Raw genomic sequence first — 12059 nt, forward strand, 5'->3', positions numbered from 1 at the left:
GAAAATACTTCCTTATACACTCGTGGCCACGCAAACCTTACCACTATACTTTCTTAAATTTTTTTCGGACTTTTTCGTACGTTCGTGATTTTCTTCAAATTTGTTTTTTTTATGTTTTTGCATAAGTAAAGTAAATTATATTTTCTAATTATAATTATAGTTTTTAATTTATTACGTTTAACGAGTAAAGCATAAATTAGCTTTTCTGTGCTTATACAAATTTATTTAATTTTTATTGTTTTTAAAGTGATACACCCACTAAACTTTGTGTTTCAATTAAAAAAATATTAATTTCAGTTATAGTATAAATGAAATTAAATTTAAAAAAAATAAAAACTATCATTTTTTCATCGCATATCAGTCTCTTACATTTCGAGCTCATTTTGTAAAGCTCACTTGCTTTCAATTGATTTATCTGTAGCTGAATGTGTTTTGTATTTAATTTTTAATATTTTTGATTAATATTATGTCATTAACTTATTTCTAAAAATTTCTATACCGCAAAAAGTACAGCTATAAAGTGTAGTCAAATACTTAAAAATTTTGGGTGGTAAGGTTTGCGTGGCCACGAGTTTACCTCCGTTAAATATTTTGTGAAAAGCTGCAACACCATTACTTGTGGGATGTGTTGCACCCATTAACTTGAGCCACATTGTACCTACTTCTGTATCCTACTTCTGTATGCGGATGTAAGGAACTCGCACAGCAGCGCGCCCTTTATTGTCTGGCTCTTAGTTTTCTGCACACGTACACACAATATTAATCATAAATTAATACTTAAAAATTATACTTGGAAAAATAAGCATTCCGTAGGCATTTACAAATGTGTTTATATCTGCGGTGTAACGGTTGATTTCGCATATCCAAATGCCAATGCAAATAGCTTTTTATTACATGAGCTGAGCATCCGCAAAATCTTTTATTGTTCATGCAACATTTATATGGTAGAATAGACGATTGCAAGGCGCACAATTTATTGCCTTTCCTAACGGCAAGCCAAAAGAACGTTTATTTTTCCGATTGCAATGCGCAAACAAATTTGAGGAAAAATGCGTAATTGCCTGCCAAAAATGTTTGTATATCTGCTCTGCGGCCCACGCAACTACTTTCGCACGGTTTCTTCGATTTATGTGCACCGTGCTGATGTCTCACAATTCTGCAAATCTAATAATAAGCATTTCTTTATGCCTGCAAAAACAGAAAACAGAAAAAAATTGGGTGGAAACTCAGGTGTGTAGGTAGGCTGGCGCCACAATGGCGCTGTAAACGTAAATTCTCGTACAACAGGTACTCATACCAATAATGCAAACGCACCGAAAAATGACAACATATTTGATAATTCGTTTCAAAAGGGTTTCAATTGGAACAGGGAGATCTTGTTTATCCAGTCCAAAGTGCTAAATTATGATTCTAAGGCGGTGCAGAACATTTTGATCTACGCGAGTCAGTGAAATTAGAACCAAACGGAGGCGGTTAGACACATGCAGATCTCTGATTTAGTGCGAATCTACAATATAGATTAGAAAAATAATGAAAATGGATTGCGTTGTAACGACAGTTCTCAATATTATTCATGTATTCACATTCACACACATATTTGTATTGTGCTGTTGCCACTAAGTAGTAGCGTAGCCGTTAAAAGTTTTGTACCATCTATGCTTTAACCACACACTTGCGTACGACTGTGAGAGACGGACCCTCACATATTCATATTTTGTTCATATTTTGGGTGGAGTAGTTAGCGCCCGCTTGGCAGCAATGAATGTGCATTCTTTACACGTCCGATGTATTTAACAACAGTGCGCGCTCGCACCTTTAGCCAACGGCGACCTTGCCCGTCGATGCCATAAATCACACATATGTAAGGAATGTGCGCTGTAAGTGTATTGACGTTGCGTCCGCCTCAATTTATGGGGAATTTATGACCGCCACAGAGCTGCTGAAATGCGGTTGAGGTTGCAAGTCGTGGTCTGCTTGTACATTTTCGTGCGCGCTTCACTTGAACTCTCACTTTAATTACAACAAAGCAATCGATTTATTTTCCGTTAATTCATACGTTTCTTTGCAGTTTGTTTACAGCTACACTGGCCTTGTGGTTATAATTGCAATGAAACAGTTATTATATCCGTTAATTAATATGTACGTGCGTGTGTTTATGGTATAACATATATGCCCAAAAGCGCATATGCCATAATTCATAACATGTACATATGTATGTGTGCGTGTGTGCGTTAAATCATAAATTCCTATTAATGGTTTATAAATTTAAGTGAAATGCCAATATCGAAGAATTTATTAGCGACGCTTAACTAATTAATGGCGCTACTTATTTATATCCGAATTAAACTAATTGCACTGGTTCCGCTCTCAGCCCAAATAATAGAAATTTATGAATTTTTGGGGCGCAAAACTTTTCTGGTACAATAAACTTTCCGCCAAACCAATGCCAATCTGCTCTATCGACCAAAAGAGCTTTTTAAAGTATTCGTCAGTACAAAAAGAAGTGAATGTCAGGGTTGCTTCTGACACATACATTCATATATATATATATATATATATATATATATATATGTATATGTATTTATGTCACATCATTTAATTTGCTTACAAAACTATCAATTCGAACGGTAGTAGAATTCCGAGGAAGCACAAACGCTTTCGAGCTATAATAATTGTGGGAATGCGAATGACCCTCCGAAACCGAAATGCATAATTGTAAAAAGCACACTTATCGTTGAATGCAAATGAAAACAGAGAATATGGAAATGGAAAACGGAAGATGGAAGCTGGAAGCTGGCAGAAAAAATTAATTTACTTCGAGTTAGAACAGGGGTGTCACTGATATTTATGAAAAATATCACAAATTTATTTAAAAAAAGAAAAAAAAATATTACAAATTTATTTAAAAAAGAAACAAATCAAGAAAACTAAATTTGAAACCAGCGTACTCAGTAACAACAAACACATAACAGCAAGACCGAATTGAAATATTCTTGGGGTAAAAAGTAATGTTTTTATGCGAGTGCTTGCTATCAAGGCAGCATGGGAAGGGACAGCTTTTAAAGCCATTGAACATGAACAAAAAATGTTCCCACATCAAAAGACAACAACAACAATTACCAGCACAGAGGACTAGGTGATATCGTTGGACATCAGTCTACCCAACCATAGTTTTTGCGAGCGCACTTGGTCACTGGTCCGTCATGAGTGACATGTCTGGCAAAGGCAGCTTTTCAAGCGGCGCCCTTGCTGAACGACAAGCGAGATATCCAGTTACAAATATTTTGTTTTAAGGGTTCTTCAATGCTTTTTGCACAACATTTGCGCCGAAGAGTGGACAAAGTTTTAATGTATCTGCTGGCAAGATACAAAAGCAGCGTAAAAAAATGAATACAAATATTTGCTCACAACAGAAAATGAAACAAAAGTCAGAACTGCTACAATTACCATTACTTCTCCAATTTAATTTTTTTATGTACTTTCCACTGTAATATATCATAGTTATTACCTATTTTATAAGCCCTGGTCTTCTTTATAATTAATGAAAATATAGAAGTCATCGTTTTAGCTCCTTACACTCATGAAAACATACACACAAAGCACTTGTTATGTCCCTAGTTCATTATGGCACAGTATCATTATAAAAAGCATTTTCGGGAATATTTTATGTCGCCAATACAATTTTCCTAATCGCGCTCTCTCTATCTCTCCCTCTCTCCCAGGTTATAAGCGCGTTGCTTGGCCGCCCGTATCCGAGGAGCGCGTTGTTAGGGAATTCACGCCCCAACCAACCTCTGGCCACTACCCGGTGTCAGGCTCGCTACCACAACAGCCAGGACAACAGCAGCAGCCACAACACTTGCAGCAGCAGCAGCAGCCACTTCAACAGCAACAACAACAGCAGCCAGCTGCGCCAGCCAACCAGGTAATTACAGCAGTTGCCAATGCATTTTACGCATTACAAATTAAACTAAATTAAAAGCGGTTACCAACTAAAATACAAATACACAAACGCGGAGTCAAGTTCGGAGCAAGATTATTAAACATTGTACAGTGACTTAACGAAATAGCGAAGTATGAATCATGCCTGCAAAAACTACTGAGCTCTCAGCCCCTCAAATTATACCAATGTTTTATCGACTGGCCTTCAGTAACATTTGTAAATAGCGCTCTAAATATGTAAATATTGTATATATGCACACATATCGAAATAATGATTAATCCCTTGTAAATATCTTTTAATTTTACTATTGCACATTTTCCCATTGCATACCCCATTTGATCTCTGGTTTTTTAATTGGTTGAAACCTCTGCTACTTGAGATATTATATTGAGCTTTAATAGTTTGTCCTCTCTCAGTAAGACTTTGTTCATAATTTTTAAACATCCCCGTCAGTTGTTAAAGTCAATTTCCGGAATATTCTTCAATGCGCGTGGCGATTCACATTTAATGTCTTCAATTGACTCAAAACGGCTTACCCGGAGCAGTCGTCTGAGTTTACTGAATAGCCAATAGTCACACGGAGCTATATCAGGCGAATACGGTGGTTATGACACGTTATTGGTTGCAAACTTGGCTAAAAACTCACGAAGAATCAATGCAATATGCGACAGTGCATTCTCGTGCTGATAAAATCAAGAGTTGTCGACCCATAATTCCGACCTCTTTTACGAATAGTTTCGCACAGGCGACGCATAACAAATAGTATTCCTTGTTGACAGTTTGGCCGGTCGGAAGAAATTCGAAGTAGACCACAACTCAACAAAGAAAACTGTCACATTCTTGATTTTTGACCTTTTTTGACTTGATTTTTTCAGCTTCGGCTCACCTTTGCCACGATATTCGGGCTTTTGATCGTCTATTTCCCGGTCGTAAGTATAGAGCCAAGACTCATCGCCAGTAATAATACGTTTCATGGCATCTTGGTACTCGGAAAGCATTGTTTCACAGACGTTAACGTGACTCTGTTTTTTAAAAAAATTTAGTGATTTTGGAACCAATCGTGATTTCGCTTTTCTTAGGCCTAAATGGTCTTCCAAAATGGTTTTTATTGGTCCTACCGATATTAAAACGATACTAATAGGATCTCTGACTGTTAATCATCGATTCACAAGCACCAATTTCTTTATTGACGTCTTGATCATCAGTTGATGTCGATCCTGGACGTGGTTCATCGTCAACGCGTTCTCGACCCTCAGGAAATAATTTGCACCAATCAAACACCCTTCCTCTTGCTTCAGTCCTTGATCGGAAGTTGATTTAAGTTATGCGGCATAACCAAAAACATTTGAATATGTATTTGTACTTGTACAGCATAAGCATTAAAAACTCAAGTTGGCAACTTATTGATTAGTTCGGTGTCGATGAAGACGAGGACGCTGTAGACTCATTTTTACTCTTAATAGCCAACCAACCAATTTTGCTTACTTTTGCCGAACACAGTGATAAACCTCCATCCTGGAACTGATCAAGAAGACTAACAAACCGGCTGCAAGTATGATATTCGAAGAGAGATCTTTCAATTCTCCACCAACATGCACCGTTTATTCGGTTTCCGGAACTCAATGTACAATTGCACATAGCGGTAAATTATGCAAATTAACTTTGTGAATACTCACGAGCGCGCAACAATTACAAGGCACACTTACAAAACTGCGCATGAACTGATGATAATAAAAAATGCCAATTTTTTTGTGGCAGTCAACGGCCACCACAAAAAGTCAAACGGCGTCACGCGTGCAACAATTCGTTGCATACACGCCAACCGAGAAAAAAAGAGTTGGTGGTAAGAACTTTGGCAAACAACATTAAAATAGCCAAGGGCGCAAAGCACAAAACGCGCATCGCATTAAAACAAATTTGCGTTCGGTTAGCCCGAAACAGACTATTTGAAAGCAAATAGAAGCCTGTAACACACACGGACATCCGCGCCGCCATGCATTTTTGTGCCTTGGCTTTTTCGCTGTTTGAGTTTCCACACGCTTCTGTAGTGGAAACCTCAAACTTCGACCGCAACAATGCTATTGGCGGACAAAAAAATGGCGGCAATTAAAATAAATGGGATTTTTCGCACTATGAATTACTACAAAATTGCAATGAGCAGAGCACATGCGCACACGCGCACGCTTACGCAGATGAGCTGAAGCGGCAATGAAGCAAAATTGCAAGGGAGACAATGCCATTCGTGGTCACTACAGCGGCAAATAAATAAGATGAAAAAAGCATAGCAAACAAAAGTTAATTTATTTGTTAATCTGTTTAATTCTTTTTAGTCCGCATTCATGCATTTGTTTAACGAATTGTCACATAAAAAATAATGGCCACAAATGGACACAATTTAAAAGGTAACGAGCAGAAATTAAATGCCGCAACCGACAAATTTAAAAGCGCGCGGCCAACGCGCACCAGAGTGCAATGTTACGCATACGCCGCGCCGCACGAGCTTTCCCAGCGGTTGTCTTTTGTAGCAGCTTTCATGAACATAGGGATTTCGCCAAAAATTTTGGCCACACTTCTTAATGAACTTTCGACCAATTAACTGTACCTCACTGTATTGCCTTGCCCATTCATTAGTTGGCTTGCGATTTATGCAAGCAACCCTGCTTTACCCCCCTTATAAGCGTCTCTAAAAGCCACCCAAGCACTGTGCTCCGCAGTAGCTTCGTGTTGGCATAACTCAGTAATTAACACTAACACAATGGTAATTTGCGAGCATTCCCCTCCGTAAACACACACGACCGTAAGGGACCTGGATGCCACTCATCGAGTCTTCTCATATGTGCACGCCTGTATGCATACTATGTATATATATGAAGCCATAAAACATATAAACAGTTAAAACCGTGTGTGCATTTATTATTTTCTAGAACAAAGGGTGTAAGGTACGCTGTTCTTTTCGGCATTCTATTGGGGCCAGCTTCTCTTTGTTTCGCTTTAAAACTTTCTTCACTGCAGCCAAGTACGGTTTGGGCTCATAAATTATTCCTTTACTTGTAAATAGTTGGACACTTAATAATAATTAAGCCAAGGCGCAAATCTTCGAAGCATGCACCAAAAGGACCACATCCGCTCACGCTGGCGGCTTTGGGAATATGCTCACATATGTACGTACAAAAGTTGCTTAAGTGCAGCGGAAAGAACGCTGGACTTGGCTGTGAGTAGCTAACTTAGATCCTGCATACACAAAAGTACATGAATCAGTAATTCTTATACTGTGCTTTACAAAGCTTCAAAATTAAGCCGTCTATATTGTCCTTAAAGAAGCTTGCACTCCATACACCGCTTAGTTAATTCACTGCTAATAACTGAGTTATGTTTCTTTCCTTCTTTGCGTCAAAATCATTTGTCAATAATAATTCCTCATATGCATACTATGTATGTGAGCACAGATGTACGGCGCCATGAATGAAACATTTGGCATGAACGTAGAGCGCGTCATGACGACATACGCGCACACACACATACATATATGGAAATATTTATGCTTACAACTCTGCAAGCTTACACAGCCATTATGTAGGATGTGTGATGTGTTGACTCGTAAGTGCGCATTTGTATGGATCTGCGAGTGCTTTGCAGCTGCCATAAATGAGTTGGTCATGGGAAAGTTAACGAGCGCTTAAATAGGCCCCGTGGGGGACGTTAAACGGAAAATATGACTGAAATTAAGCAAAAATCCAACAAAGGATCTAACGGCTACCACTGCAGCAATGCAACAATAAAATGGAAACGAAAACCTACGGCTACCCATCACGTTTGTTTGGCAGAAAGCCTGTCTGACTAGGCCCCATCTGCTTATTATACGGGCATTTGGTCAGATCTTATACCGTGAATATACAAATTTTTTACTAAATGCTTTCTTTAGGGTATGAGGCTGTAGTGAAATATTATTTACTATCAGTTGATTGGCATCATTAAATAAAACATGTGGAGAAAGTTTTGCAAAAACGAATAATTTTCAAAAAATCAAAAGGTCTGTGAAAAAAAATTTTCGTGAATCAGTTTTTCGAGTCAGTTCTTGCTATGACAATTTAGGTCTGGAAGAGAGCGACGGATGGTACAATACTTTTGTATTCTTCAGTAATTTCATCTAAGACACAAATATCATAAATATGAGTACAAACTCTGCATAATTGAAATTCTATCATTGTCTGCTGCTTGTAAAGGTTCCAGTGAGGCATAAAAAAAAATTATTTCTTATAACTTATATTATCTTATTTATATGTATTCACTAATATAATGCTTTTATACGACATTATATGGAAGAATGTATGCGCATGAACTTACAGAGGGGTGTGTAGTGTTTCTACGCCAGCGCACATTAATTCACAATGACAGCATGGCGTATACGTAACACGAATTATTAAAGCCACTAGCATTTCGCTGGCCCAGCTAACCGAATTGCCCCAGCCAGCACCCACAAATGACGAATTCCATCAGAATTCCGGCTATAGCAGTCAGCAGTCGATGTGTTGCTGCTCAGCGTATGCTCTCGCGAGCCACAAGCTGCCCATCTAGGCGAATGCGTTGGCATGCGTTGCAGCTGCGGCACGCAATGGCAAAATGCACAGCAACAGTCGGCGCAACCATGACGAGTGAGACTTTTGCAATTCATATTAAATTTGCATAATGTATTTATGCCCGTTGATTAAGTGTGAGCGCAAGTCTGAGTGAATGCCAGGCAGCGTTTGTAGCTAGCGTGCGTTCGCGCATATTTATATGTATGTACATAGGTATGGGAGACAGATGGCGAAATGAAGTGGAAGGCGCCAGTCAAATTGACAGTAGTTCATGCAAATGTTCTTGTATTTGTGCAAACATATAGACAAGTTAATGGCAGCACGCAGACATGCCGGCAATCGCGAAATCGCTTATACACCCACATAGCCCCGCTGATGCGCCGCTTGACACAAAGGTGGAAAATAATTACGCGGCAAGCAAATGCCCGGTCAAGAGAAGTGTGAAATATGGCTGAAATCCACATGTGTATGTATCTGGATGATAGTGAAAGCGCATGGCACGTTCATGCAACATATCTGCATGTTGCTGCGCGCACATGTAATTGAGAGTAAAATAAAAATAGCGTGCGAAAATTGCAAAGAACGAGTGCTCCCGCTGGTGTTGATGCCACAAATGCAACATATTGCGCACACACATAGCTGTCGCTTGCCAACAACTACAAGACTGCAAGCCAGCATCAATTCCACACGCCAGCTTTCGATTGAGCGGCGGCAGTGGCAGCGGCGGATTTGTTGCGGCCGCTCACTACAGGCGCACTAACGAATTGTTGAATTTTTGATATTTTCATTTCGCGACCCAAAGGCAGCGCGAAATGCATGCCTCACAGGCACCGTAGGTAACAATAACCACCAAGGAAATGGCAGCAGCATCAAGTTTGTAGTTGATTGCAACAGTCAGCAAGCAAAAGCAAGTAAAAAACAGTAAAATGTATACATAAACAATCTATTATTTATTATTTTTTGCCGAAAAATGCTGCGCCGCTGACTGCGCCTGCTGCGATGAAAGACCTTCACTACCCAAAATTCCATTAGGACATTAAAGCGATATCCTGTAACTCATAAATAAGCAACAAAGATCTTTACTATTCTCTATGTGCCACATAAACGGATTATTGCAGCACTTTACTCAGTGTTAAAATGACATGAAAATTCCGAAAATTCCAAAAACACGCTTGGCTTACAGTCATGGGTTTCGCCACTATCCAAGTGGCAACTAAATAACTGTAATATTGAAGTGGTTGCCCAAAATGATACATATTTGTTTATTTATTTATTATTATACATATAAAAAAATAAGTTAAAATTTGATTAAAAATACGAAAAGACTTTTTCGACTACCCAATATTTACTTCTATTCTGCTTTTGGAATACAAATCCGAACTAAATGTTACTCATCCGCCCTGTTGAGCGCGTAAGCTATAAATCGCGGCTACTATGCACATCTACCACGAGTTTGCTTTCGTTGGGAAACACTTGAATCAAATATGTCTTAACTTCATCAAAGAAATGTTCAAAAGTGTATACTGCGGTGAAACTCTTTTGTCATTCCATCCAAGATGCGTCACTCGTTTGTTCAACATGCTTTTGTGCACTTGTCTGCAAATATCACACGTAGTCGCATTCAAACACAGCCCATGAAGGCAAATTAACCATATGCATTCGCGCGACAATGATCATGTACGAGCGTACTTCTGTATGTATGTAAGTAACTATGAATATTTGCACACAGTGCAACCACAATTGCAGTGGTCAAACAATAAATATGCACATGTGTAATGAAAAAACCACCGCACTGATGACAATAAACGCACACACGTGCAGATAATATAGGCGTGAATGGCTTCCTCACACACCGCTCCGCATTTACGCGACCCGCCCGCGCCGAAAGCGCCGTATTGCCGCTCATATGGCCGGAATTTATGGCGATGAACGCAAAACACGCGTGAAAATGTGAAAATGCCAGGCTGACAAAAGTGCATTTAAAGGGACAAACCAAATCAATGCGCACAATCGCACGCACCGCCCTCCCGAAAAGCGCACGTCCGCGCAACTGAGTGACGGAACGACTGAGTGAATTTGTAATTGCGGATACGTTACCGTTAAAAAAATACTTCACAATAACTTTTTCACGTATTCCGTTGCATATAAACACTGAAAAAATGCGCACAAGTTAAAAAACGCGGCGAATAAACAAAAAGGCGGGTGAGTAAATTTCAGCCACAAACGCACACGAACACAAAAAACCGCTCATTTGCCTGCTTTCGTGGCGGCGATGCTTGGCGCAACTGGAAAAAGGCTTTAACATTAAAATTAAATTTACTCTCAACGCGGCTTTTTATTTAATGTAAATATTTGGCAAAACCAACGGTGTTGTTATGCAATAAAAAGTGCCCACACAATTATAACTGAGAAATAATTGAAGAGTCGAAATGCAATTATTATTGCGCCCAAAGCCATTTCATGTTGCTCTTTAAAGCTGCACACACACACACACATGCAACTGCATTTTTTACCGGAAACTAATGTTGTTACAGTGTAGATTTTTGCATAAATCCAGCTCAGGGCTGAATGATGCTAGTGACGAAACCTGCTTTGGTTATTGAAAAATATGTTTCAGCTGAACAACAACTGTTCGGCGCCCAAGCAATGTGTGTAAGTGGCCTTTTCCTACGTGAAAGCAGCGTTTGTTTAGCGCAAAACTTTATTTTTGGCAGATGAACGAAGGAACTTTCGCTAATGCGTTTAAAAATACAAGGAAACTTTCATTGATGGGGTTATGGGTGATACTTTCTCCCATTTCACAAGACCAAAAAACTGCTGTTAGGTACAACGGCTAGCATAAAGCATTCCGCACTACGCCAACGAAAGCTTTCAAGGTTTACCGAAAAATGCGAACAAAAGGTCGTTGATGCGGAAGTTATTAAGGTGAGGTAGGCAATGCGGCTAATGAAGCGTCAGCCCTTACCAAGATACCTTAAGTAAGTAATAGAATATGGAACTCACTCATACTCATTTTATGCCTTACATTGGCAATAAAAAAGTTTAAACGCTTTGTGATGTTTGCCTTTGTATGCCTTGTAATGCTATTGCAATGAACCGCTCGACCAATAAAGGCAAATAAAGGCGCTATAAACGACAAAAATGTCAAATTCAAGGGGAGAGGAGCCAAACAACAAGAGCGAGGTACAGTGAACCTTTTTGTTTGTACATTTTGACAATTGGAAAGGACACCTCCAGAATTTTCGCAAAACCTGCTATGTATGTAGCGGCGTTGCCAGCCGTCTCGATACGGCATTGAAGAATTAGAGCCGCTTCCGGCTTCAAAAAATGTCAGACATGAATTGTCGCCGCCCCGGCCGCGCACCATACGACGTCTCGCCCTCTCCACCCTCGCTGCATGCCATTGTCATATCAAGCGAACATAAAATATATTGCATAACCGAGATGGCACTGCGCGCTGTCACGCTGGCACTGGTGGCTTTTCCACTTTGGCCATTTTTTCGCGTTTATTGTTCGCAATCATAATTTTCGATCAGGAA

At 39.4% G+C, this 12059-nt stretch overlaps 1 protein-coding gene across 8 annotated transcripts in view; it reads left to right on the forward strand.

The window, feature by feature from the left end:
- Window positions 1-12059, forward strand: part of LOC126762980 (antigen LPMC-61) — a 140297-nt gene that overhangs the window by 119512 nt on the left and 8726 nt on the right. For all 8 annotated transcript variants that reach the window (XM_050480096.1, XM_050480102.1, XM_050480103.1 and 5 more), the window contains one exon: window positions 3723-3925. In XM_050480096.1, coding sequence (XP_050336053.1) covers window positions 3723-3925 — 203 coding nt within the window. The remainder of the gene's footprint in view (window positions 1-3722; window positions 3926-12059) is intronic.

The sequence above is a fragment of the Bactrocera neohumeralis genome, chromosome 6 (assembly GCF_024586455.1).
Source record: "Bactrocera neohumeralis isolate Rockhampton chromosome 6, APGP_CSIRO_Bneo_wtdbg2-racon-allhic-juicebox.fasta_v2, whole genome shotgun sequence".
In the NCBI taxonomy this organism is placed as follows: Eukaryota; Metazoa; Arthropoda; class Insecta; order Diptera; family Tephritidae; genus Bactrocera; species Bactrocera neohumeralis.